The sequence below is a fragment of the Odocoileus virginianus genome, chromosome 33, assembly GCF_023699985.2.
Source record: "Odocoileus virginianus isolate 20LAN1187 ecotype Illinois chromosome 33, Ovbor_1.2, whole genome shotgun sequence".
Lineage (NCBI taxonomy): Eukaryota > Metazoa > Chordata > Mammalia > Artiodactyla > Cervidae > Odocoileus > Odocoileus virginianus.
In genome coordinates, this window is record NC_069706.1 from 3,632,881 (window position 1) to 3,659,437 (window position 26,557).

The following is a 26,557-nucleotide window of genomic DNA, read 5'->3' on the forward strand; positions in this document are numbered from 1 at the left end:
GGGTTTCAACATGTGAATTCAGGGGCGGGACACAAACATTCACTCTGCAGTGGGATCTCAGACTCTGGTCTCTTGATAAACTCAGGTTTTGATAGCACTCTGGGTGCATAGCCAATGTTTTGGGGAGAACATAGAGGGTGGTGGTTTACGTTCCCACTCTCTCTGCACCTCCTCAAAGATACCTGACTGTTTGGTGTGGATCCTGCCCAACCCTTTCATTCCACTTGAGTCCGGCTCACTCTCCACACTGACCAGCACTTTGCCTTTTGATTCTGATCCCAAGGAGATCTTTGCATGTCCTGGCACCTAGCTCCTTAGCAGGGTTAGTTCCTTTAAGAAACTAGAATGTTTCCAATTTTCATTCGTAAATGATGGTCACACACACGTGCACAGCCAGACGTATGAAAGTGAACACACAGCACAGAAAGGAACCCCAGAAGCCCGCTGCCCGCCTCCACGGGTCGTCATGGAAACAGCCATGATTTTCCTCATCCTGGAAGACGGTGAACATGGGTAGGCTTCACACCTGACCTATCCTTCCATGGCTGACATGTGTCAAGGAAAGCGGCGGAGCGCAGGGGTGCTGGGAGCCTCCTGGGAAGGGCGCTCTTGGTCTGTTTGTCTTCCAGGTCACTGGGATACCCGTAAGTAGGGCAGAGTCTGAGTGCCTCGGGCAGAGGTGGGGCGAGCCGTCCGAGGCCGAGTGTCCCTCGGCCCCACAGCAGAGAAGGGACAGAGGCGTGGATTTGTTTCAGCCATAATTTTAAAAACTACAGTTGATACTCTGTAGTTGGTATAGTTGAATTCCATAACTATACAGTCCATGGGGTCACAAAGAGTTGGACATGACTGAGCGACTTTCACACATAGTTGATATAACAGCAAGGGCTGGAAATGGTGTGGAGAAGAGGGAGCCTTCTTACATTGCGGGTGGGAATGCAGTAGACCTGGGTTCTGTCCCTGGGTCGGGAAGATCCCCTGGAGAAGGAAATGGCAACTCAGCCCAATATTCTTACCTGGAGACTTCTATGGACAGAGGAGCTTGGTGAGCTAGAGTCCACGGGGTCACAAAGAGTTGGACATGACGAGTGAGCACATACATACGATGTTCCATAAAATCAGGGGTGTTATGTTTATTTAACTTGTCACCACTGTATTCCTTTTCTCTCACTGCGGTTTACTCTGGTTCCTGGTCCACACATGGGCTGGGAGTACACCGTGGCCTCATACATCCTGTCTGGGTTCTCTGCCGGCGGAGCCACCAGGCTGGACTCCTGGTTCTGAGCCTTCCAGCCTAGGCAGCCTTGGCTGTGTCCCCTGTAACCAAGGCTGCATTTCTTAGGAGGGACACTGGGATCCACGCAGGGCACCCAGCAGAGCTCGAGGGCCCAGAATTCCCTCTGGCTCACAGAATCCACAGGGCCCTGTGGTCACCCTACCTTTCTCTGTGCCAGAGAGAAAAGGGAGACAGTGTGCAGGTATCAGATTGGAGAGCTTGGGAGAGGTGGTACTTCCAGGCTTTCCCCAGCGAGGCTGTGAGCTCAGCCCTTTGAAGCTGACCCGTGTCCGAGGCCCTGTATCTGAGGTCCTGTATCCATCTATTTTTATAAGAAACGTGGATTTAGTGCTTAGGTATTCATGGCAACCCACTCCAGTATTCTTGCCTGGAGAATCCCAGGGACAGAGGAGCCTGGTGGGCTGCCGTCATTGGGGTCGCACAGAGTCGGACATGACTGAAGCGACTTAGCATGCATGCGTGCATTCTGGGGATATTTAGCCTCAGGTCTCCTGTGGGGAGTTGGGTAGGAAGGAGATAACTCAGATCCACACATAACATAACTGTGGTCAGTGCTGAAGTGAAAAAGGTCCTTGGAGTTCAGATTTGAGGTGGAGCAGGGTGCTGACTTAGTCTGGGGGTCAGAGAAGGTGTACTTGTTTCCGGGGGTGTGTGTGTCTTAGTCGCTTAGTCAGGTCTGACTCTGTGACCCAATGGACTGCAGCCTGCCTGGCTCCTCTGCCCACCAGATTCTCCTGGCAAGAACACTGGAGCGGGTTGTCGTTTCCTTCTCCAGGGGATCTTCCTGGCCCAGGGATCAAACCCGGGTCTCCTGCACTGCAGGCGGATTCTTTACCGTCTGAGCTGCCAGGGAAGCCCACGTGTTTCCTGTGGCTGCTGTAATGAGGTGCCTCAGACCCGGTGATTTAAAGCAGCAGAATTTATGCTCACTGCTCTGGAGGCCAGAGATCCAAAACCGAGTGTCCACCGGGTTGGTTTTTCTGAAGGCTCTGCAGAAGGCTCCTTCCTTCCCCCCCAGCTTCCGGCGGCTCCAGGCTCCCTCGCCTTCTGGCTGCCTCACTCCAGTGTCTGCTCCGTCCTCACAGGGCCTGCCCCGCTCTGTGTGTCTGTGTCCACCTCGCCCTCTTTCTCTTAGAGGCCGGTGTCTCTGGCTTTAGGACCTGCGTCCTGTCTGACCTCTGAACTTACTTACACCTGCACGTATCTCCATACAAGGTCAGGCACACACGTGCTGGGGTTGGGGCCGGGACATGTCCTGCCGGGCGCAGAGCTCAACCTGCTGCAGAAGGAGGCGGTGTCTGAGTGGGATGAGTTCCTGAGCGGGGCGGGGGCGCCCGGGCCGGTGGAGGGGCTGCTGGGCTGCGAGGTGCTCCCAGGGGGCTGTGCTGGGCCTCGTCGTCTCCAGCCGCGTCTCCTTTTTCCCCAGGAAACTACTTCGCGTCACACTTTTTCATGGGAGGTGAGAAATTCGACACCCCCCACCCCGAAGGTTACCTCTTTGGAGAGAACATGGACCTGAACTTCCTGGGCAATCGCCCGGTCCAGGTGGGTCTCAGTGGGCTGGGCACGTGGGTGGCGTGGCGAAGCCGCCGGCTGCCAGCGGGCACCAGGTCTCCTCCCCATGGGACAGAGGTGCCGTCCAGATGCGTACAGGAGGCCTGGGCCGAGGGCGGGTCCCTGGGGACAGAGCAGTCATCCCTGAACCTGGCACGTCCAGCCTCTGGATTCCATCCCAGGCCCCACGGGTGACTGTCTTTAAAGAGAGAAAAGGTCGTCCACATTCCATGGACCAGTGGGCGAGAGACGAGATCCAAACAGAAATGCAGAAAAATGGCCAGCGCCATTTCTGGAAGTTGCTCCCATGAATCCCCAGAGAAGTGACTTCTTGTGCTGTTTTTCCTTCATTCTCAGCCCTTGTGGCACCTGCCTTGTACCCAGGACTCTCCCAGGGGCTGGAGGCAGGGGTTTAGCAGGAGGGGTGCAGATGATAAGAGAGCGTTCGATGGGTGGAGAGTAGAAAGCGAGAGAACGAGGGCCTGGGGGGTTGCTGGGCAGGGACCTACCTGCCCTGGGTTTTGCGTCCTGAGATGACGGTCCCCAGTGCCAGGGAGGGGTCAGGCAGGGGACCCTCTCAGGAGTCACGACTCGTCCCCTAAGGCTGCTGAGTTGTGGGCTGTTTTAGCCATGCAGCCGCCTTGTGGTTGACACAAAGTCTTGATTCTTTTAACTGATGGGGGGGCGAGGGCCCGGGACCTGGAGCGCCGGCCCCCCACTTGCAGAGCTGGCGGGGCCTCCGCGCCCCGCTGAGCTGCCCATCCTCTTGCGTCCATGGCAGCAGGCAGGACCTGTCTCTGTGTCCTGCAGCCTCGGCGCTGACCCAGAGGCCTCCTTCAGACCTGTTGTCCTGTGTGACCTGCATTTCTAGACCACCGTAGCATCACCTGCATTGATGCAGACATGCTGGGTGCCCGTTACCTGGCTTCCCAGTGACAGCGTTTCCCAAGATTGTGTTGTCACCAAGACTGACCTCACTCCCACGCCTTCCAGAGACTTCCAGTTTTGCAGCACCTGTGTGTGTGAGAGAGAGTGAGCACGTGTCCCCACCAGAATCTGTACTGACGGTTGTCCTGGCCCAGCCCTAATCTCTGCCCCAGGGACTCCGTGGAGGGTCCTTCCCGGGACTGGGACCCAGACACCTCGGGGCGGTTCTGGTCCCAGCCGTGCCCCGTGCTGGCTGCGTCACCTGTGGTTCCTCGGATGCGGATGAGGGTAGTGCTGTCCTGTGGTCGGTGTGAGGGCCCCGGGGTGACCAGGCAGGGCTGTGACCGTCGCCTCGGTGAAGCCCTGTTTTCTTTCTCTGCTGAGCCCTGGAGTCACCTGCAATTCTCTTTCCCTCCTAGTTCCCTTACGTCACGCCTGCACCCCATGAGCCCGTGAAGACGCTGAGGAGCCTGGTGAACATCCGCAAAGACTCCCTCCGGCTCGTGAGGTGGGCCCCCCCTGCCCCAGGGGTGCCCTGCGCTTGGGCAGTGGTGCCCGGCCGCCCGCCCACGTGCAGAGTCAGGCGTGGAATCAGAGCTGCCCCGGCTGAGGGTGGGGCGGGGCCGCCGGGTTCAGCCTCAGCGCTGCAGCCTGTAACCCCGGGTCTCAGCCGGCGACTGTGCCCCTGGGCCGCGGGCCAGGTCTGGGCACAGTCTTGGTTGTCACAACTGGGGGTGGCGGGGGCAGTCCCGCTGGCCCCTGGCAAGCAGGAATCAGGGTGCTGCTCAGCGCCCCCCAGCTCACAGGATGCCCCCACCATGCTGGGCGATGCAGCCCAGACCTCGGGGGCTGAGAAACCGCCTCCAGCCTGGGAGACCAGAGGCGCCCGGGCCATCCCCAAACCACGAGGACGCGTCAGCCTCCCTTTCCGGGGCAGGAGGCAAGGGAAGGGGGACCCTGCGACGTTGGGCCTCGTGGTCCAAGCGCGGCATGGCGTCCACGTTCCCGAAAGGTGGGGCGTGGCCCCTCACCTGCCCTGTCCCTCTGCGTCCCCCGCAGGTACAAGGACGGTGCCGACAGCCCCACTGAGGACGGCGAGAAGCCCCGCGTCCTCTACAGCCTGGAGTTCACCTTCGACGCCGACGCCCGCGTGGCCATCACCGTCTACTGCCAGGCGGTGGAGGAGTTCCTGAATGGGACTGCAGCGTGAGTCCCCCCGCGGCTCCGGGCCCAGGCGCCCTGCTCTGTCTGTGTGTGTCCTGTCCTTGAGCTGTCGGAGGTTTTATTTGAAGTAAGGGTCCTGCTGGCCCCAAGAGTCCGAAGTCTGCAACTTCAGCCAGACCATGGCAGGGCTGCCTCCAGGCTGCAGGGCCAGACCCCTGGCGGGGCCCGCAGACACGTACCCACCCCCGTCCTGCTGGAGGAGTCCCCTCGGAGGCCAGATTTGGTCGGGGGGTGGAGTGGTCAGTGCTCTGAGATCCCAGGCTTTGAGTTCCTGATCATGTAACAGCCCCTGCCCCCGCCCCCACCCCTGGGGCTAGTCTCACAGCAGACCCTTGAGAGTGTCCTTTGTCCTGGAGATGGAGGGAGGCCCCAGGGACAGCAGGTGTGGGTGGGGCGGAGGGAGGCGGGTGAGGGTTGTGTGTGGGACCCCTGCGGAGAGGGAAGCCAGGGTTTTATTAGGATGGGAAGTGTGTATGCTGCTTGACCCAGTTGTTCCTTTCCTGGGAGTTTATCTGGGGGACGTGCTCGCATACATGGTCAAGATGTTGGAATAGTAAGATGCTGGTGACTGCTCGGTGTCCGCCAGCGGGGGTCTGATCCCATCAGTCAGTGTAAAACTGTGATGGAGCCCACGCAGGGTCCTGAGAACACGGCATCTGATTCCGTGATGTCTATGGGACAGCTTCGGGCACGTGAGCAGAGTGCAAGTGGACTGCAGCCTGGGCATTAAAAAATAACTGCACCTGCTTATGCCTTGACTTCCAGGGTTGCAGACGGGGCAGAGAAGCAGGTGGCTGGGAGCAAGCATGAGGCAGGGGACGGGGGTCACTGTGCGTTTTTTGTCCCCCATTCATTCAGAAAAGCGCGAACCATGAAACCTGCAGGCAGAGGTGCAGCCTGGCCTGGGAGGGGGTGGGTGCGGGCTCGGGCCCGGCAGCGCGTCTCACCATCCTTTCTCACGCGGCCCCTTAGGTACAGCCCCAAGAGCCCAGCCCTGCAGTCCGAGACCGTCCACTACAAGCGCGGCGTGAGCCAGCAGTTCTCCCTGCCCTCCTTCAAGATCGACTTCTCGGAGTGGAAGGACGATGAGGTAATGAGCCTCCGGGCTGGGCCCCGCGTTCCTGCCCGGGAAGGGGCCCAGTGCAACAGCCTCTTGCTCAGATTCCTCGGTGGTCGGTGAGCGTCAGCTGTGGCTGCTGACCGGGGTCTGGACCCCGCCGGGTGCCTGGACCATGGAGCGCGGTCAGTCCGGGCGTTGTCTGGACGGGATGATTGCGGCCGTCAGAGGCTCCGTGTCAAGCCGGCCTTGAGTGCTCCCCGGGGGCACCCCCTTTTCTTCCCTTGGTGCATTGGGGAACCACATCCCTGACTTGTTAGCGTGTGGCCTGGTGGGTCCAGGGCGTGGACACTCGACCTGTCCAGCGCTGTTATCCTGGGACCCTGTCCCCATCTCTCCTTTTCTGATTATTAACTCAGCTGACACGTTCTTGAAATCTGCTCAGTTTTTCTCACATGTGGTTTTTTTGTTTGTTTTCTTCACGTTAAGCAGCATGTGGGATCTTCATTCCCTGACCAGGGATCAAATCTGTGCCCCCTTCATTGGAAGTGCAGAGTCTTAACCGCTGTACCACCAGGCAGGGCCCCTTGCACGCATTTTTTACTGTGATAAAATACAGCATAGGCTTACGTCAGTGACAGATGGTTCACAGGGCATGACCGTCAGGCAGTTCTGGGACATTCTCATCACCTGGAGGGAAGCCCTGCACCCACTCGCAGTCACACCCACGACTCCCTCTGTTACGTGTATTGTTTTTAAGTGGAAACTTCATCAGTCATCACTGTAGCTAGGAAATGGCTCAGCTCTGCTTCAGACAGAAGATTCCAGAAGTTAGGCTGTATGGGGGACAGGGCCAGGCTATCACATCCTAGCGTGACGTCCCTGCCTGCTGAGGGCGTGGAAGGGGGCGTTGGCAGGTGTTAGGGACATGACAGATACTCTGGCACCAAACCCGGGCTTCTCCTTTGTGCCTGGGTTTCTCAGCCTCGGTGCTGTTGACGTTTGGGTCGGGACGGGGACACCGTTCCTGGCCCCCACTCGCCAGGTGCCAGGAGCATCCCTTGCTGCAATAGTGACACTGAAAGTGCCTCCAGACACAGCCAGACGTCCCCTCGGCTGTGAGCATCGTGGCATCAGAGACCTGGCCATCCTCCCTTTTTTAAGCCGTTTTCCCCCAGATTTGCTTATTTAAAGATAATAACAATATTCATGTGTGCTAAGTTGCTTCAGTTATGTTCGACTCTTTGCGACCCCATGGGCTGTAACCCGCAAGGCTCCTCACCATGGGATTCTCCAGACAAGAATACTGGAGTGGGTTGCCATGCCCTCCTCCAGGGGATCTTCCCGACACAGGGATCGAACCCACATCTCTTTATATCTCCTGCATTGGCTGGCAGGTTCTTTACCACTAACGCCGCCTGGGAAGCCTGTGTACAGTTGGGTGGAATTGACTGTTTTCACAGACGTGTGTGGCTGTCATCACTGCCTTATTAGCTCCAGAACATGATCGTCACCCCCAAGAGAAACCCTCTGCCCATTAGCAGTCCTGCCTCGTACCCTCCTCCAGCCCCTGGCATCCACTTATCCGCTTCCTGTCTCTTCAGATTTGTCTGTCCTGGATATTTCTCATGAACGCAGTTGTACACGATGTGACCTTTCTTGTCTCGCTTCTGTCGCTCAGCATCATGTCTTCAAGGCTTGTCCACATTGTATCCGTATTGTAGCACGTATTGGTACTTCATCCCTTTGTGTGACCGAATAACGTCCCGCTGGATGGATGCGACCCTGTTTCGTTTGTCCGTTCACCGGCTGACCAATGTTTGGGTTGTTTCCACCTTTTGGCTATCACGAATAATGCTGTCGTGAACATTTGCATGCAAGTCTTTGGATGTGTGTTTTCATTTATCTTCGTTTTAGTTTGCTTTTTAAAGGCTTTTTTAGAGTGATTTTAGGTTCACAACAAAATTAAAAGGAAGGTATAGAGATTTCCCACGTAGCCCCCTGCCACGTACATGCATTGTTTTCTTTTATTCCTGCACCACGTTGTGGTCTTTCCAAGTCGGTTACAGGTCTCCTTGTGGCTGGTGGGGCTTCTTCAAAGTTTCCCCACCAGCCCCTCATGGGCCTCTGTTTATTTCAGTCACAGCCGTGTCCCCTCCCCGCCTCCCCACTTGCTTTCCCCGTTTCCCGGTGTCCGTCTGGCCTGGGGCTTGCAGACCCTTGTCCAGTGGCTCCTCTGTGACAGCACAGCCCAGCGGGATTCCCTCTGGCCTTTGCTGCTGCTCCAGCTCCTCCCCTAGCCCCCATTTTCCATAAGAAAGCCTTGCCCGCTGCCTTAAAAATCCGCATCTCCCAGGACTTCCCTGGTGGTCCAGTGGTTAAGACACCGTGTTTCCGCCGCAGCGGGGTGTGGGTTCCATCCCTGGTCAGGGAACTAAGATCTCACGTGCCATTTGGCATGACAGAAAAAAAAAATTTAAGAAAAGAAGCATCTCCTGCAGATCCTCTGGGTGGGTGGATGTCTCTGTCATCCTGGCTCTGGCTCGTGACTTGTGCTGAGCTCTAGGGAGCAGGAGTTTCAGGGGAGGTGGTCCATGCTCTCTGGGTGCCCACACCCCCTGGGTCCCCCCCCCACCAGGTCCTGGTGTCTGGGGGGCGGTGGCGTCGAGGTGCCCTGTCATCGTCACCCCTGGCTCCTGGCTCAACCCCGGGCCAGCCTTTGTAGTCACCCTCGGGGTTTGCAGAGTCCGTCTGTTGGCCAGATGTCCCGTGTTGGGCGCTGCCCTGCGCTCCGGGCGCTAAGTGCGCGCGGGAGCACCAGGGAGGCTGCGGGGCCTTTAGAGCCGGGTCTCTGTTGGGACTTCTTTGTTCAGAAGTGGCAGAAGCACCTCAGTCTGGCTTATGAAAACCAGGAACTTACTGGCATCGATCTGAAAAGCTGGATGGCTGTGTGCTGGGTCCCATGTTGGCAGGACGGGTGTGCCCTGCTGAGCTGACCACGCTCTCGGCTGGCGCCTGACACCAGGGGAGACGTGCGGTCCCGGCCTGCGTCCCAGGGTGCTCGGGGGATGTGCCATCCTCTGGCCATGGCCCGCGTGCCCTCCCAGCTCACAGTCTTTGGGTCAGGACCGGGACCAGAGGCTCACATTGCAGAGCCAGACCTGAACCCCCCAGCCGTGCTGTCCGCCCCGTCCCAGCACTGGCTCCCCCCGCCCCTCCCGGAGCTGGGGACCCGCCAGGCACCCCCCTGAGGCAGGTGTGTTCGCTGAGTGCCTCTGCTCCGCGGGCTCCATGTGACGCCCCGCCAGCGCGCAGACACGGGGCCACACCGGGTGGACACGTAGGTGGAGCGTGGCCGGCAGCGGGAGGGCAGCAGGGGTCGCAAGCGGGTTTAAGCTGGAGGGGAGGGAAGGCGAGAGGAGCCTCCTCCGCGAGCCCAGACAGCCACGCGGGCTCTTCCACGCTGCGTCCGTCTCTGGTGGGGCCAGGCGGGGTGCTGTTCTTCCCAAGCTTAGACGTGGGGTCGCCACGGCCCCCGGTGCCTGGAGGTGCACCAAGCAGCGTCAGGCAGAGGCCGCCCCACGCAGTCTGGCGCCTGTGAGCAGGCGGGGGAGACGGGGAACCTGGCCGGGCCTCACCGGGCGGCGGCCGCACTGTGACGACACTGCCATGTGGGGGGCGCCCGCCGCAGGGGGCTGGCGCCAGTGCTTGTGTTTCCAGAACCGTCCAGGGTCCCAGGTCAGGGGGCTGCACGGGCAGTGGTGAGGTCCCAGGGCTGGGAGGGCAGGTGAGGACGTTCCAGAAAAGGTGGCGCGGATATCCCTGGAGGCCCTGAGTTACACACAGAACACAATGCCATTTCCCGCAGAGAAGAACGGGCGTCTGCGCCTGCTTGGCCCCGCTGCCTTGACACCCCTGCTGACGGTACCTGCTCCATCCAGTTCTCTCTGACCACTGTCCCCTCCTTCCCTCCTCAGCTGAACTTTGACCTGGACCGGGGCGTGTTTCCAGTGGTCATCCAGGCCATGGTGGACGAGGGGGACGGTGAGTGGCGTCTCCCACTCAACACCCCTTCCAGGCCCGAGGACCTTCCCACCCCATCCGTCAGGGGTAGGGGGGGTTCAGTCCAGAGACAGCGCCCACGTGGCTTAGCAGGCTGAGGGTTCCAGGTGCCCCGCTGCCCACGGGCGGTGATGACCCCGCTGCCCACGGGTGGTGACGACCCCGCTCCCCCCGGGGCGGAGCCCAGGGCAGACAGGCTGGCAGCTCTGGCGTCCACCCCATGGGGGAGCTGCGAAGGCTGTCAGCACCTTGACCTCGCTGACTGTTGCCTCCCGCTGCTGTGGGCGTGGAGTCCCCGGTGGGGTGGGCTCCGTGTGCAGGCTGCGAGCTGGGGAAGCACCGTCTGGAGAGAAGAAGCCCAGGGCTGGGACTGGGGCGGCGGAGGCCGGCTCTGACCATCCTTCTCTCTCTCGGGCAGTCGTGGAAGTGACCGGCCACGCCCATGTGCTCTTGGCCGCCTTCGAAAAGGTAAGTCCCGTCCCACCCCTTACTGCCCTGCTGACCTTCTGTTTACTGTCGTGTCCTGCACACAGTAGGTGCCCAGTGAATGCTGGTGGGGTGGCCGAAGGTCTGTTGTCTGCCTGGCACGGCCCTAGATGTGAGGCTCATGCTCTCCTGAGGGCCCCGAGTTGGGTTGCCCCATGTCGAAAGAGACCATTTGCATGGAAGGATTCACTTATTAGCATTACACGTGTTTGAGCTTAGGCGTTTGCCCCTTTCTTCGCACCCAGACCCGAGTCCAGGCCCTGGCTGTTCATGTGTTCAGTGTGTGGTGGGGTGCCTCAGGTCAGCCTCACCACCGACTCTGCACGAGGGAGTCTTGGGGTCTCGGGATGGTCCTTTCGCCGGCCCTGTTGTTCCTGGGGGCCAGGCAGTTCCGTGTACCTGTGCACGCAGTGAGCGAGGGCCTGGCGGCGTTGGGACAGGGTGCCTGCTCGCTGAGAGCTCTGCTGGAAGTCGTGGGGCGTGGCCCCTGTTTGCAGAGGCCACGGCCGACCCCCGCCTCCTGTGGGCATTGGCCAGCACCGGGCAGGTTTCAGCATCAGCCTGTGGCCCAGGTGGCCGAGGAAGGGCCCCACGAGGACACTGGGTTCAGACCTGCATATCCCACGGGACCCAGCTCCCTCAGCCCGTGAGTCCAGCCCTGAGAGCCTCCCGTGCGAGCCTGTCTCCTCCCTGTGATCCAGGCCTTTCCTGGTGCCCCTGGGGGTCAGCCAGCCAGCCTGAGGCCCCTCTGGTGGGGGGCAGGGGCGGCCCTCTCCCTCTCTGGGCCCCCCGGCTGCGCTCCCAGGCCGGCCTGGTTGGAGGGGACGGTGACTGTTTACACATAGGTGTGCTCTGGGCCGCTGATGGGCCGTCGCTGGCAGACATTCCATTCTGTGCTGTGTGTTTAGAGCCCCGTGAGAAACGGCCTTATTTTTGGGGTGCAGTATACTAGAAACTTCGCTCAACCTACCAGGCTTACAGAAAAGGCCGGTGCTGATCTCGGTGGACTCAGAAGGGGTGTTTGGGGAGCAGGAGCTCAGATCAGGTTCTGTGATTGATTAACTGTGGGCTTGGAGCAGTGTGCCTCCCCCGATACCACCCGACCTGCTGTCCTCACGGTTCTGAGCTTCGGGCTTCCTTGCAGACGCGGGCACGTGATGTCCTCGTGCCGTCTTTGCAATTAGACCAGGTTTTCTGAGGGCTGGAGCCGCCTGTCTTAGTTCTTGCTGTCCAAGTGCTGCTGCTTGCTCTAGGGAGGCACCTGTCCATCATCGGGATTAGGCTGATTGTGGTGAACTTGAGCCTACTTGAGCACCAACTACCCAGGGAGAGTTGGGTTTTGTAGATCAGGGTGGAACCCAGGTGGCGGTATATTTAGAAGATTCTCTGGGTAGTTTCGAAGCCAGGCCAGAGGGCTGCTTTGAGAATCCCTGGCCTGACTCTCGAGCCTTCGTGGGGTCTGTCCTTTTTTCAGCCGGGGATGTGGGTTGACCGAGGGTGGGCCTGAGCACAGCCGAGTTAACGTCTGGGTCTTTCTCCCCCTCAGCACATGGACGGCAGCTTCTCCGTGAAGCCTTTAAAGCAGAAGCAAATCGTAAGTCCGTCAGAGGGAACACCAGGAGCCCTTTTGAGACACGTGCACACACGTGACCCTATGGTCTCTGTGCGTTATTCTGCGAGGCCACCATGGCTGCTGCGGAATTAGCTGCTGACGCCACTGCAGTGGGCCCTGGGCTTCAGAAGTCAGGTCAGGGTCACCAGGTTTGTCTGCATGTACTGCATACCCACCAGGTGCACTGTAGTCCTGAGTCTTGTCCAGCTTGAACTTAGCGTTGTGTAAGCGTTAGCTGAATGTGTGAATGGACAGAAGGAGAGAAGGGAGGGAGGGAAGGAAGGCAGAAATTAAGAAAGAAACACTGCAGTCTCCCTCCTTTCTCCTTACAACTTCCTGAAACGACGTCTGTGTTGAATAAAGGCTTGAATCGACTTGATCCACATTTAAGGGAAGGATGGAATCTCTTGGCACCCAAGGGAGCTATAGACCAGTGCAGCCTTTTTTTGGAGTCAGTAGCCCCCTGTTCCAGCCCCAGGAAGAACTGCCCATGGTGGCCGCCCTCTTCGGTGCACTCTGTGAGGACTTAGAGGCCAGGGCCCTCTGAGTCGAGCCTGTAGGCTGGTTTAACCGGGGCCCCGGTGGGGTCTTTCTCCAGAGCCGTGATGATCAGGTTGCCCTTGGGTGCCGCTGCTCAGGCATGTTAGCCACAGCCCGGGGCTGGCAGTGGTCAGTTTTTTAAGAGCGGGCTCGAGAGAACCCTGGCAGGGCCAACACCTGGAGGTGTCCAGAGGGCAGGAGACCCCGTGGTGGTCTAGGCCTGGGTTTCAGGGGAGCTGACCGGCACACCATGGCTCTCAGGAGGATCTTTGTGGTCCATGAGTGCTGGGCAATGCAGCAACTCAGACCACTTTGAAACGTAGTCAGCTCAAGGCCTGACTCTGGTCAGTGTGGTATAGGGGGCAGGGGGTTGACAGGAGGGTCCAGAGTCGTTCTCCTGTGGGGTTGGGCCTGACAAGGTGAGCAGAAAGTGCGGTCACCGGGCCCAGTAGAGCTTGGCTCCATGCCCTCGGGGCCGGGCGGGACCTAACCGAGCCGTGTCCATGCTTCCTGTGGGCACTTCGCCCTCCCACCTCCAGCAGTGCCTGCTCCCTGGGGGTGGGCGGTTGGACAGAGTAGATGCCCATGCCTGCTCCCAGGAACTGAGCCCGGCCCCTGGGAGGGGGTGTCGGGCTGGGGGGTGCAGAGGAGCCCTTGGTGGGGCGGGTGCCCAGAGGCTGCTCTGCCCTGCAGGTGGACCGGGTTAGCTACCTGTTGCAGGAGATCTATGGCATCGAGAACAAGAACAACCAGGAGACCAAGGTGCGTGCTCGCGGCCCCGCGGGTGGGCCAGGCCGGCATGCCCCCTGCGCTCCCCTGGCTGCCTGGGGGTGGTGACCTGCCTGGAGCTGCCATCCTGGCCAGGGCCCTGCTGTACCTTCCCCTGGAGGCCCCAGGACCCCAGGCTCCGTCGCTTTTCCTTCATTCTTGAGTTAGCAGAGTCTGTGGGGTGTTCTGTCCTTTTTCCAGCAAACATGCTGCCTCCTTCCCATCACTGGGCTCTGGCTGTCAGGGCAGCCTGGGACGCCGGGCCGCTCCTGCCCCCAGACCTCGCCCAGGCGTCCCTGGCCTTTCCCCGCTCACAGCAGCGGCTCGGCTTGTGGTGCGACACCCGTGAGGGGAGCCTGGAGGCCCACAGATCCCGGGGGTGGGGGCACAGTGCCCCTCAATTGTGGGGAACAGGAGCCCCGAGTCCTCTTGATCTGGGGGGTGGATGGGGGGCGCCCTGCTCCTCGGTGACCTTCCTCTGCCCCCGGGGACTTCCCTGGGCCCCCTGCAGCCCCCAGGGGTGGGGCCCCCAGCCCCTGGCCTCTGGCCTCGGGAGCCAGCGACCTGGGCACGCATGTCCCGCAGCCCTCGGACGAGGAGAACAGCGACAACAGCAGCGAGTGCGTGGTGTGCCTGTCCGACCTGCGGGACACGCTCATCCTGCCCTGCCGCCACCTCTGTCTCTGCAACTCCTGTGCCGACACGCTGCGCTACCAGGCCAGCAACTGCCCCATCTGCCGGCTGCGTGAGTGGGGCGGGCGGGGCGTGCGGGCAGGGCCCCCCACGGCCACGGTGGCACCTCCGGGAGGTCGGGCCGGGTCCAGGAGGGGTTGGCGGCAGATGTGTGTGGGGAGCTGCATGGATGCCATCAGCGACGCAGAGCTTCTCTTCGGGAAGTGCTTGGGACAGACTGGGAGCAGTTCAGTCCTGTTCAGTTGCTCAGTCCTGTCCGACTCTGCATCCCCATGGACTGCAGCACACCAGGCCTCCCTGTCCATCACTAAGTCCTGGAGCTTATTCAGACTCATGTCCATTGAGTTGGTGATGCCATCCAGCCATCTCATCCTCTGTCGTTCGCTTCTCCTTTCTCCTTCAATCTTTCCCAGCATCAGGGTCTTTTCAAATGAGGCTGATGAGACAAGAAAGTGGAAAGTGTGCTGAGTGTAAACGATCACAGAGTTAAATTTCGTTTCCTGGAGCATCTGGAAAAAGTTGTCACGTCAGGCCTAATTCTGAGTGAAACATCCATTCTCTGGCAGAGAATGAACGTCTTCAGGGCGTGGGTCTTGCTGGTGGCTCCAGGGTCCTGGCTCGGTCCCAGTGGGTGCTGGGTGTGGGCAGTGAGGGCGCCCTCCTGTGGCCACTGCAGGACATTTTCTCTGGATAAATAAAAGATGGCTTTTTTTTTCCCCCCAAGTCATAGACGGCTGTCAGGTGTATTGCTGCTTTCAGAAGCAATGCATCAATAGATTTGAAATTCGGGTCGTAAAAATATGTCTTTGTTTTTCCTTTTAGTTCTTTGGTCAGTGACTGTTCACTGTAAAGCTCTTCTGTTGGATTGTTTATAGCTACGTTAAAATCATGCTTCAGAGCAGTTAATCAATATTCATGGTCTTGGGAAACCCTGGCAGAGAAAAAGAAAGTGTGATTTACAAATAGCAAAGCTCAGGGAGTTCCCTGGTGGTGTGGTGGTTAGAGCTGCAGGCTTTCACTGCTGTGACCCAGGTTTAATCCCTGGTGGAAACCAAGATCCCTCAAGCTGGTGCCACGAGGCCTGGCAAAAAAAGTCTAGGGTTTTTTTTTTTTTTTTTTAATAATGTAAATTGATCTCTGCAACTAAGTGCTCTTTGCCCTATGAAAGCGTTTAGAATATTCAAAAACCTAACTCAAATTCAGTAAGTCCGTAGTAATAACATGTCATTTTACTTTGTTTCCCAATTGGATTTACTTTTGTTTTTAGTGAACTGCGTTCCAGCTTAAAGGCATTCGTTGTTTGTATATACAGTCAGTGGAGACCAAGGCAGGGCATTTTGAAGGCCTTTGTTGTGATTAAATAATTTGTTTTGTTTTCGATAACAAGTATTATTTCATGACTACCGTACTTTTCACAAAACAAATTCTTCATCCACCTGAAAACTAAAATAGAATGGTGGTCATCTGTTTTTGGCTGTATTGGACTGACTGAAATTCCTCCTGTCTGAGAATCATGGTCTTTAGGAAGTCATTCTTACTATTCGATTCCAAGAAGCTGGCATTGTTTCCCTTGAGCCTCTGGCTTTCTGCCGGGAGGAATCTACTTACATTCTTTCCCATCTTTTTTTTTCCCCCTCCCTTAACCTCAACCGGGGCTTCTCCTCGGATCACTGCGGGGTGGGTGGTCGTCAGGGTCTCGAAACTCGGCAGGGTCTCGAAACTCAGCAGGGCTCAGGGTGCTGCTCCCACCACCTGAACCCATCCCTCCCCCGCAGCGTTCCGGGCTCTTCTGCAGATCCGGGCGGTGCGCAAGAAGCCTGGGGCCCTGTCCCCCATCTCCTTCAGCCCCGTTTTGGCCCAGAGCATGGACCACGACGAACATTCTGTGAGTGCTGCTTCCTTCTGTGTCGGGGCTGGAGAGGGCGGGGGTGGGGCCTGGACGAAGCCCCGCCCACTGCACAGGCCCCGCCCTCACGTTTGGACAGCGAGGGCTCCCGGTGGGGCTGGTGGGTCAGCAGGGGGTTACCCAGGCTCTGCCCTTAGGGCCGTGCCCTGCCAGCTCTCGGGGCCCCTGGCTCACCTGCCTGGTCCCGGGGGGCAGCGGTGAGGCTGAGTGGGGGGGTCGGCCCAGGCCCCGTGAGAGCCGGCTGCCGCTAGGAGGTTGCCTCTGCCAATGGCGAGGTTCTGAGAGGCAGGTGTCCTTTGGCTGAGTCTGAGTCGTGGTGTCGTCACCTCTTCTCCACCACACCAGACAGCCAGGGGCGTTGTGTGCTCTTAGGAAGGGAATTCCCCTCCGAAGCGTGGCAGTGGCGCGTCCTCTCCTGCCCCCTGCTCTCCCAGCCCCTGCCCAGGCACACGGGAGGGCACCCAGAGCCGTCCCCTGCACCTGCTCCTGAGGAACTGGGGATCAGACCTTGCTGCAGCGGATGAAGGGAGGCAGATCAGGCTTCAGGGGCCTCCAGAGAGACAGGAGGGAGATGTAGGAGGGTGGGGATGAAGGTGGACAGGGAGGTGCTGAGAGAAGGGCAGGTGGAGGAGCAGAAGGGACGTGGAGAGACCCACAGAGGGGGCAGTGCCCCGGGGGTCGCCAAGGGGGGCAGAGGGGCAGAAGGAAGGAGAACGGACATGGGGCAGGCCCGGCTCTCGGGTCCCCTCTGGCTTCGGGCGTTGTCGGCCTGTGAGCCTGTTTTCTTGGCTCTCGATTGAGTTGTTTGGATCCCGTGATTCTCAGAGGCCCTGCTGACGCTGTGAAAGGGTAGGAGCCAGTGCCGTGCGGCTTGACGTCCCCACAGACGATGGCTGCCCCGGGCCCCAGGTGTGACTGATTCTGCCCCCGTGTTTGAGAACCGGGCCAGTGTGCAAGTCTGAGAATCCTTCCGGAGACTCAGCTTTCTGGCTTCTCTTTCAATATCTGAAGGTGCCTTGTGCCCCTGGATGAGGGGCAAGGATGCCCCTTGGGGGAGTGCCTGTCTCCCCACTTCTCCAGGACAGCCACATTGTTTATCCTGCGAGGCCCATGACAACCAGGGCTTCCAGCTCTGAAACCAGGCACTCGGCCGTTTAACAGTGGACTTGATTTCAGAGCAGTCAGCACTTTCTCCAGCACGGCCCGTGTTTCTGGTGGAGAGAACGGTGCTGAGGTTCCCACCTCGAGGCAGGAGTCTGGCTGCTCCACAGAGGGTGGGCTCGGGCAGTGGGTTCTCAACTGCTGCTGCTCCCAGTTTCTGCCCTGGTGTCCGAGGGTCAGGTGGGACCCTCCCGCGTTTGTCCCTCTTGTCTGGAGGGCCAAGGCGCCTCCCACAGTGCAGGGCAGCCTGGTTGGTTAACCTCACACGCTCTCACGGGCCAGCGCCACCCTCTTTGGAGGTTATGATCCCATGTAAGTGGCCCTTGTTCTCCACCACCTTCCCTGCACGAGCAGTTTCCGTGAAGCACCAGAGCCCATATGAGCCGTTTTCTGCAGTGAGTCTTCAGATCAGCACCGAGTGGGAGCTATCGGGGGCTTGAACTCCATCTTTAGGAGTCAGGCTTGGCAGTGAGTCGACCTGGCTGTGTTGGGGCCTGCAGGCCCCTTCTCTGTGCCCAGCTGGGCCCCCTCGTGGGGAGTGCGCGGCCACTGTCATGCCCGCCCCTGCCAAGACCTGCTGCTAGTGGCGGGGTGGGGGGACCCAGACCAGAAGTGGCCTCTGGAGAAGGGACCAGCTCCTCCAGTACCAAGAGGACACGCAGGCCCAACCTACCCAGGTCCCAAGGTAGAACCTGTGCTCGGCCAGATCTCCGTGGCTCAGAGGCTGGTGGAGTTTGCAAAGCGCTGGTGCCTGGCCTGCCTGGAGGCCTGCAGGCCAGGGAGACCCCGTCCAGCCCGCTCGGTGCCGCACGGGGGGTGGCAGCGGTTAAACCTATGATTTTTATCTTGACAGTGTCCCTTTAAAAAATCAAAGTCGCACCCCGCCTCACTGGCCAGCAAGAAACCTAAAAGGGAAACAGTAAGTGTGTCTGGCCCCGTGGCTTCGTCTCTGCCCCGTGCCCTGATGACTGCACAGTGACAGGAACGGGGAAGCACTTTCATCCCAGGCCAATGTGTCCAGTTCCTTTAACCTGTCAGACCCACTCTCCCCAGTCCCGGCGTGCCCGCCCAGGAAGGGAGTTTTGTGGAACAAGCAGAACACAAGGTCTGTCGGCACGAAGCCCCGGGCACCCCTCTCGCCAGCTCTGCTTCCTCCCGAATGCCCTGTTTCCCTTTTTTTTCTTGCTGGCAGTGGAATGACGTCAGAGGTGGAACTAAGGCTGCCGCTCTTGTTGTGAATGCCCCTCACGCTTGCTCACCCTGCACCCCCGCTCTGCGGGCCGACACTCGTATTTCTCTCATTTTCCCTGCATCTCGGGGTGGGCGCAGGCGGGGGCTAGCTAGTGAGTAGCCACTGGGCCAGGCCTTTGCCTGGACCCCCCTTTGTAAAAGGCAGAGAGTCGGGTTACCCAAGGGTCAGCTTAGACACAGAGATTTCCTTTTCTTCTCCCTGTTCCAAGGGGCGAGGGAGATCAGTGTAATAACTTGAACCTGCAGGCGGCCTGGGAGCAGATGCAGGCACCGTGGTCCCAGGTGGCCTGGAGGCGCCTGCTGAGGTCAGGAAGCCCCAGCCGGCTCCTCTGCCCGCCCAGCCCCCAGGGTCACCCTGTCACCTCCCGCAGGTCAGCAGGGCAGGCAGGGCTTCGAGGAGAGCGCGTTGCCCTTCACCTCGCTCACAAGCTGACGGCAGCTGGCTGTCCCACTGGCAGCCCAACTAACATCCCCGGTGCCTGGCCTCCCGCTCCCTTTGCCTCTAGCCCTGAACTTAGCCTGTTGGTTGGGTCCTCCCAGCACGGGCAGTGCCCGTCTCGGGCGTTATTAGACTCCTGGGAGCCTGTGTCGGCCCAGCAGCTCTTGTGCAGCCCCGGAGGGTCTCCGGGCCCAACCGCTGTGTCGGGCGGGTCCTCGTGGCCTGGACCGCACGCTCCCAGCGGCTTCTCCCGTGGCTTCGCTGCCTTCTTGCTCCGGCCCTTTCTCTTACTAACCGCGCGCCCCCCCTCTACCCCCCACTCTCTGCGCCACCGGGTGGGAGCAGAAAGCCAGGCAGGGGCTGGCCGAGGCCGGGGCCGGGGCCGGGGCGGGTGGCTGATGGCCATGGCCGGGGCGGGCGGCCTTCTGGGCGTCTTCTCTGCCTCCATCCTGGGTGCCACTTGGACACTTGGGATGTCCAGGGCCGCGGCTGATGGCTGAGGCCTCCCTGGGCAGGGGTGCCCCCCCGAGGGCGGGGGATGAGACCCTGGAAGGTGGAGTGGACGGGGGATGGTCAGAGAGCAGGCTCCGGGGAGCAGACCGTCTCAGGGGCGCCATGGGCAGTGGGCGGGCGCCTGGCCAGCTGGCCTCTCACCCCCACCTCCCTCCGCAGAGTGCCGACAGCATCCCGCCCGGCTACGAGCCCATCTCCTTGCTCGAGGCACTCAATGGCCTTCGGGCGGTGCCCCCGGCTGGCCCCCCGGCCGTCCCCACGGCTCCCCTCTACGAGGAGATCACCTACTCAGGCGTCTCGGACGGCTTGTCACAGGCCAGCTGTCCACTTGCCGGGATCGATCGGATGGTGGAAAGCAGCCTGCAGAAGGGCAAACCCCGAAGCAAGTCCCCCGACAGGTGAGCCCGGCGGGCAGCCCCCTGCGGCAGGCGTGCAGGCCTGCCAGCTGCACCTCCCCACCCCGCCCGTCCCCCACGAGCCGGCCCGGCCCGGCCCGGCCCGGCCCACTCAGCAAGCACAGGGTCGTCATCGCCGATGGGGGCCACGTGCCCGGGGTCCAGCCTCGGGTCATTCATGGATCCTCCAGGCCACCCATGGAGATGCTGGTGACCAGCCCTGCTGGGCGCAGTTTTTCTCAGACGCTCGCTGGTTTTCTAGAGGAGTATGAAGGAGGCACAGGTTCTGTAGAACTCCCACGGCCCCAGCGCCTTCTGCATGTCCCAGAATGGCTCCAAGGATAGCGGAGGCCCCTGGGCCTGTCCTGCTGCCACCCAGCGCTCCCTGTGGCCTCTGCCCTCGCGGTTCCCTTCCCCTCTGCAGACGGGCATGTGTGGGCCCTGGGGGGCCTCCTGCGACGCGCACCCTGGGCTGGTGCACTGGTGCTGGCCCCCTGGGTGTCAGCGGCCCCCTGGGGCTGGCTTGGTTGAGCTCACCCACCTGTCCTCTGTCCCCAGCACCCTCCGGTCCCCGTCGTCCCCCATCCACGAGGAGGACGACTCGGAGGCTCTGCCCCCTCCGGGGGGGGCGGGGCTGGCGCTGAGCAGCTCCCCTGAGGTGAGGCCCCCGCCTGGTCCGTCTGTCCCCGCTGCCCACCTGTTGGCCTCCCCGCCCCTGCTGTTCCCTCACTCAGCGACTGTGCCGTGACCTTCCCCGGCCTCAGTTTCCTCATCGGTGGGGTGGGCACTGGTGGGTGAAGGCCGTGGGGGCCCCCGTATCCGGGGCCCGGCTGTTAGCACCAGGGTCCACGCACGTCTCCCCTCTGTGTCTTAGAGCTTCATGACGGAGACGGTGGATGAGACTTCGTCGGTGAAGCAGGGTGAGTGCTCCTGGCCTGAGCCCTGCCGTGCTCCCTGCCTGCTCCTCTGAGGGTTCTCGGAGCCGTGCTGGCTGACCACACACTGCGGGTCCTGCACGGTCTCCTGGAGGACAGCCCTCGGCCGCCCCGGTTTCCCTCCCTGCCTGTCCTTTAGTGGCAGCAGCTGTTTTTCCTATTCTGCCTGGACGGTTCTGCCGTGGTGGGTGCCCCACGCTCTTGGCCTGGGGCTCTGCCTGTCCCACCGGGCGGGGACCCCCCAGGGCCTCTGGGACTGGGGCCTGGTGTGGCCGATGGCCGGGGGGTGTGCACAGCTCAGCCAGCCCCTCCCCTGCGTGTCCCCCGTGTCCCCGTGGGAGTCCAGTGCTGTTGCTTCCTGCCCACCGCTTAGACAGGCCCCTCTGCCCCTCAGGCCTCAGCCTCACCCCCGGGTGGTGGCGGCTCCTTCCTGCCTGCACACCACGCTGGGACCAAGGGCCTCCAGGGCCCTGTTGTGGGATCCAGGTCCCTCTGAGGGCCCCGCAAGCGCAGGGCAGGTCCCACCTGAGGTCTGACGTGTAAGGACGACGATCCACCCCTCACGTGAACGCCCCACTGTGCGCCTGGAGCTGTGTGCCCCCCTGCCCATCCTCGAAGATAGCAGACGGTCTTTTCAATGTGGGCATGGGATGTTTTTCTGATTAAAAACAAAACATAGCTCCACGCTGTGTGGGGGGTGGGCAGGAGAAAAGGAAAAAGAAAGAAAGCATAATACACGATCTGCTTCTGGGTCCCGGGAGAGCAGGGGGGAGTTGGGGTTGGGTCTGGGCTCCAGGGGATGGCTGGACCACCTCCTGCCTGCCGGCCCCCCAACCTGCCCCGTCCCCCGCAGGGAGCCGCGTGCCGTCCATCGAGAACGTCCTGCAGGACGGCAGCCCCGAGCCCTGTGGCCACAGCCAGCCCGGCGCACCTGCCGACGTCTACCTGCCAGGTAAGGGCGCTGCGCCCAAGGCCAGGCGGGGGCGCCACACCTGGGGCTGGACAGGGGGCGCCGCACCTGAGGCTCTGGAGTCAAGATGAGTGAGCAGCCTTGCTCCTTCCTGGGGGCGAGGAAGGCCTTCCTCTCTGCCCCCACTTGCCCCTGGAGCTGCACCGCCTGGAGCCACACTTTGGGCATCAGGGGAGCTGAGACGGGCTTCGGTGTAGAAGGGCCTCTTGTCCCTGGGCTTCCGGCTGAGCGGCAGCCTGTGCAGACAGAGGGGGTCTGGAGGTCGGGGTCCTGGAAGTTGGGGTCCTGGTGTGAGGAAGCAGGGCAGCAGGTGGCTCACCGACACACACAGGCCCCCCAGAGGAGCCCATGGGCGAAGCTCTGTTAGAGTGACTCCCGAAGACCTGGTGTTTCACCAGGATGAAAACCTAGTCGGGCGGGGTGGGGAGGAGGGGTCAGGAGAGATTCCGCTTCTGGGAGCCTTGAGCGAATCCTGATCCTGCCGACGACCTCTCGCCCCGGCCCCTGGGTGCCGCTGGGGGACACCCCAAGCACACTCAGCCAGTGCAAGGCCACCCCCCACTTCTGCCCCCTCGAGTGGCCCACAGAGCTTCCAGGCGTCTGCTGGGCTGGCCAGGCCCATAGTGGGCGTGGGACCTCTGGCGGTCAGGACTCCCAGCGTGTCTCAGACCTCCTGTGGACCTCGGCCAGCTGCGGGGTGGGGAGAGCGGCAGAGGCCACCGGCTGGACAGCGGCGGGGGGCTTGGTTCTCGATGCCAGAGCAGAGCAGGGCCCACACTGGGCTGCCTGCTCCTGGGGGTGGGCCGGGGCCCTCGGGGACCCACCGCCTCTGTGGCCGCCCGCCCCCAACGCCGCTGCCTGTCCCGCGGGCTGCTTCCCTCAGCAGAGACCCTGAGCATCTCCCAAGGCGCTCTGTGGCTTTAGGAATGTGAGCCCCCACACATGGGAGGTGCCTTCTTTTCAACCACTGCATGGCGTCCTCTGGGTGGAGGAAGCGTGGTTTAGTGGCTCTTAGTGTAACCTGCCAGATGGAATAAGGGTGGGGGGCAAATCCTTAAAACGGAGAGACCCGTGACGCCCGGCACCCTAGCAGCCCTGCAGGCTGGAGGCCCTTCCTGGGCCCCAACACGCCCAGCCCTTCGTCCCTGCCGCGCCCAGCCTCTTGTCCCTGCCGGCTGCCCGCGTCCTTCCCTGGTCTGGCATCCTCTGCCTTAGCACCAGGCCCGGGCACGCTCTCAGGAAAGGCACTTGGCACCTCTCTTCACGCGTGTGTGGCATTTGTTCCTATCACACCCCGCCCCTGTGCCTGCACCTCAGCCCCCACCGGCGCCTCTGCCTGGAGTGTGTGGCCCCTCCGCGCACCCTGCTAACCGAGCTTCCGTCTCTCTCCTCCTCTGGCAGCCCTGGGGCCCGGCTCCTGCTCCGCTGGTTTAGAGGAGTAAGCCGGTACGTGATGCCTTCGCACGTGGGGCGGGGGGCTCCTTCCTGTCCTCCAGGCTGCTTCCACATCCGTGTCTTCTCTGGGGGCCCTGGATTCTGAATCCAGAGGCTTCTGAAGGCCACAGCAGGGGTGCTGCAGAGAGGTGGTCCTGCGGAGGGAGGGTCCGACCAGCCTTTGGAACCAGAGGACTTTCCCTCTGGACCCGGTGGCCCAGTCAGGCTCTTGGAGCCTCGAGGGTCCCAGGATCAGTGACTCAGCGCTGGCCAAGACCCCGCTGTTGCTGACAACTGGCCTGTCCCTGCCCCCACCTCTGGACTCTCCTAGAACACCAGTGTGCTCTGGGGTCAGCCTGTGAGCGGTCTCCCCACCTCCCTCTCCCCGGACAGCCCAAACGGACATTTTACTGAAAGCCATTCTGAGAGCACCCCCAAAGGAGGACACACCGGGGGACCCCTGCCCCTCCTCCAGGTGACATCAGCCCGCTGGGAAGTCTGGAGAGAGAGAACTTGGCGCCTTCGATGGCCCAGCGTTTCTAGATGAGTGTGGTAGGGTCACGCCCCGGCTGTCGGCCTTGGAGGACTTGGCGCCCCTCCCGGTCAGCCCTGCTGCCCCAGACTGTGGGGTCCGCCTCCGACGACATTCCTCACAAAGACCTCTCACCTTCGTTGGTCGCCTTTTGTGACAGCACTTAGCCTTAACTGAAATAGGACCTGGCATTTATATGACATTGGCCCCAGCCTCATCCTTGGGAGATAGTGTTGCCATTTGGGTAAAACTTCCAGAAGCAGGAAACGGGTCAGACTCGGCTGCAGAGAACCGTGTTTGTCCTCTGGGCTGCATGGCAGAGCTGGCTTCCCATGTGCAGCCACGGCTCCTAAGAAGACAGTCCCCTCGCCGGGTCCCTGAGGGTCTGTCGCTGGCCCTGGGGGCAGCTGGGTTTGCTCCTGAAGCCGCCAGGGGCCTGCGAGGTGTGCCGACCCCCAGGCACCAGTGCCCCAGGTGGCCTGAGCACAGGGGGAGCTCACAGCACCCTGGGGGTGCCTCTCGGGGCGCCCCAGGGTGGCCTGAGCACTGGGCGAGCTCACTGCACCCTGGGGGTGCCTCTCGGGGCACCCCGGGGTGGCCTGAGCACTGGGCGAGCTCACTGCACCCTGGGGGTGCCTCCCAGGGCCCTCTGCATGTGCCCCACCGCTGGAGGCAGGGGCTGAGTTCTGGCCAAACCCAGTGGTGACGGGATGGTGGCCCGGCAGAAGCAGGAAGCTCAGCGCCGGCGTGGGCAGGGTCCAGTGGCGGGCACCCCTCGGCTGGCCGAGGTTGCCAGGCCCGCCGTGTGCCCTGCCGTGGACACTCTGGGCAGCGGCGGGAGCCCAGAGCCCGTGGGCTGCCTGCTGACCCTCACCCTCTTGCCCCGCAGGATGGTCCACCTCCATGGAGACGCCCCGCAGCCTCCACGCCATTGGGCACCCCCGGCCCCCGCTTGGTGGCCCCAGCCCCGACCCCAGGGCCGCTGAGCTGACCCCACTCTGAGAGTCGGGCCCGGCTGGCAGCTCGGAGCCCCCAGCTCCGCTGAGACCCCAGCGTGACCCTGGCTCCTCCAATCTGCACGGCGGTGTGGTTCCCAGCTCCGAGGGGCCGTGTGACTGTCGCCTCCACCAACCCCCCTTTTCTGTGGTCGACGTGTTTGCCGATGGTGCACAATGAAGGACGGTGGCTTTCTGCTCCGGGTGCCGAGCTCCGGGGCTCCCCCCACACACCCTGGGGGGCTGGTCGCCCACGAGAAGCCTGGATGGGCCTCCACAGCCCCCAAGCCCTTGAGGGGCCCGTCAGCGCCAGTGAACGCGGCACAGCGGAGAATTTGGTGGCGGATCAAGCGCAGCCGTGACAGGAAACGCCACGGGACTCTGGGAGGGAAGGAAGCGGGGTCCGAGTCTCAGCCAATGAAGGAAACAGTGCCTGTTCCGCCACCGTGCGTGTGGCCTCCCCCTCCCCACTGGCCCCGTGGGCACCTCCCTCAGCTCGGCCGGACGGGCAGCCAGACCCACCATGGGCCCGGCCACTGGCAGTGGTTCTGTCCGGGCCCTTCTCTGAGCCCGGCGCCTTCTCAGAGGCAGCTTTGCCCACCTTACTGGGCCCTCTAGGTGGGGGCTGCATGTGCCCGGGGCACTGCTGCTCCCCTGTCCCCCCAGGGGGGCGTGACAGGCCTCTGGGCTTCTCTGCTCTCTCTGCCATGTAGACCTGACTCACCGTCCCTCCTTGATTTCTTCAGTTTGGGGCTCCTGTGGTGGGACCTGCCTGGGGGTTGTGGGTCCCATCTGAGGTGACCTCATCTTTTAAAGATACGTTTTCGAGGCAGCGGAAAGGCTGAGGGGGCGCTTGGCCTTGGTGCCCTGGACCAGCTGCCCATGCAGGGCCTTGAGCCTGGCAGGTGGGTCTCAGCACCCAGGAGCTGACCCTCAGCCAGCAAGAGAGGGCCCGGTTCCCTGCAGAGCTGCCCCAGGGAGCACAGTCCTGGGGCAGCCGGCAGCCCCCCCCGGGGCCCTTGGGGTGGACGCCCCCTTTTCTCTCCGGTCCAGCCTGTGAGCAGAGGCCACGGCTGGGGCAGCCTGCCCCAGCCCCTTGGCTCCCTGCGTGCCCTCCCCTCTCAGCCACCGTGTGCTCCTGGGCACACACACAGTGATGCACACACACGCACACCTGCACACAGGCGGGGAGGCCGTGTCCCGCTGCCCACTCCTCTCACGGTCAGCACCCCAACCTCGCACCATCTGTGTTGGCGTCCGTGATTCTGCAGGACAGGGTGCAGACTGGCCTGTCTTGGACTCTCATGTGCTGTCACTTGACGTACTCTGATTGGCTAGTTTTTGCCCGTTTTTACTGTATATTTATAGTAATAAAACCACGCAGCAGTGGCCCGCCTGCTCCCTCTGTGCCCAGCCCCGCTGGGCTTGGGTCCCCTCTTGGGAGGCTGGGTGGCAGCCGGCAGCTGCCGCCCCCGTGGTGGCGTGGGAGACCGCTCGTGGCTGCAGCCCCAGTTCCCTGTCTAAGATGCCAGCGACCTCCAGCTTCCAGGAGGCCATGAGGACAGCTGCTGTTCCTCTTCTGGCCATCACTGTGCTGACTGTGGGCCTGGAGCAAAGCGGGGAGGGACCCTCAGACCTCAGCCCTGCCTCCTGAGCGGCTGGCGGAGTCCTGGGCCCCAAGGTACTCCAATGTGAGTGCCTGCTGTACCAGCAGAGGGCGAAACGGGCAAGGCCCCCCGGAGCCTGTCTTCTGTCTGAGATGCCGCACAAGTCATCCTAGTCTTTCCCATGTCTGGGGACCGTTAG

The 26,557-nt window shown here is 61.5% G+C and overlaps 1 protein-coding gene across 5 annotated transcripts in view; it reads left to right on the top strand.

Moving 5' to 3' along the window:
- The window catches only part of MGRN1 (mahogunin ring finger 1), a 40,951-nt gene extending 14,811 nt beyond the window's left edge, over positions 1 to 26,140 (top strand). For 2 of the 5 annotated variants that reach the window (XM_070460782.1, XM_070460779.1), the window contains exons 2-17: positions 2,724 to 2,842; positions 4,198 to 4,286; positions 4,838 to 4,984; positions 5,975 to 6,092; positions 10,037 to 10,103; positions 10,540 to 10,589; positions 12,154 to 12,201; positions 13,453 to 13,521; positions 14,113 to 14,272; positions 15,996 to 16,105; positions 18,141 to 18,206; positions 19,650 to 19,888; positions 20,444 to 20,543; positions 20,760 to 20,805; positions 21,674 to 21,772; positions 24,646 to 26,140. In XM_070460782.1, coding sequence (XP_070316883.1) covers positions 2,750 to 2,842; positions 4,198 to 4,286; positions 4,838 to 4,984; positions 5,975 to 6,092; positions 10,037 to 10,103; positions 10,540 to 10,589; positions 12,154 to 12,201; positions 13,453 to 13,521; positions 14,113 to 14,272; positions 15,996 to 16,105; positions 18,141 to 18,206; positions 19,650 to 19,888; positions 20,444 to 20,543; positions 20,760 to 20,805; positions 21,674 to 21,772; positions 24,646 to 24,758 — 1,614 coding nt within the window. In that variant the 5' untranslated portion in view covers positions 2,724 to 2,749 and the 3' untranslated portion in view covers positions 24,759 to 26,140. Of the gene's footprint in view, positions 1 to 2,723; positions 2,843 to 4,197; positions 4,287 to 4,837; positions 4,985 to 5,974; positions 6,093 to 10,036; positions 10,104 to 10,539; positions 10,590 to 12,153; positions 12,202 to 13,452; positions 13,522 to 14,112; positions 14,273 to 15,995; positions 16,106 to 18,140; positions 18,207 to 19,649; positions 19,889 to 20,443; positions 20,544 to 20,759; positions 20,806 to 21,673; positions 21,773 to 23,191; positions 23,237 to 24,645 lie in introns of all 5 variants that reach the window. The other 3 variants (XM_070460781.1, XM_070460783.1, XM_070460780.1) reach the window with 3 other exon arrangements.
- The last annotated feature ends 417 nt before the right edge of the window (positions 26,141 to 26,557 follow it).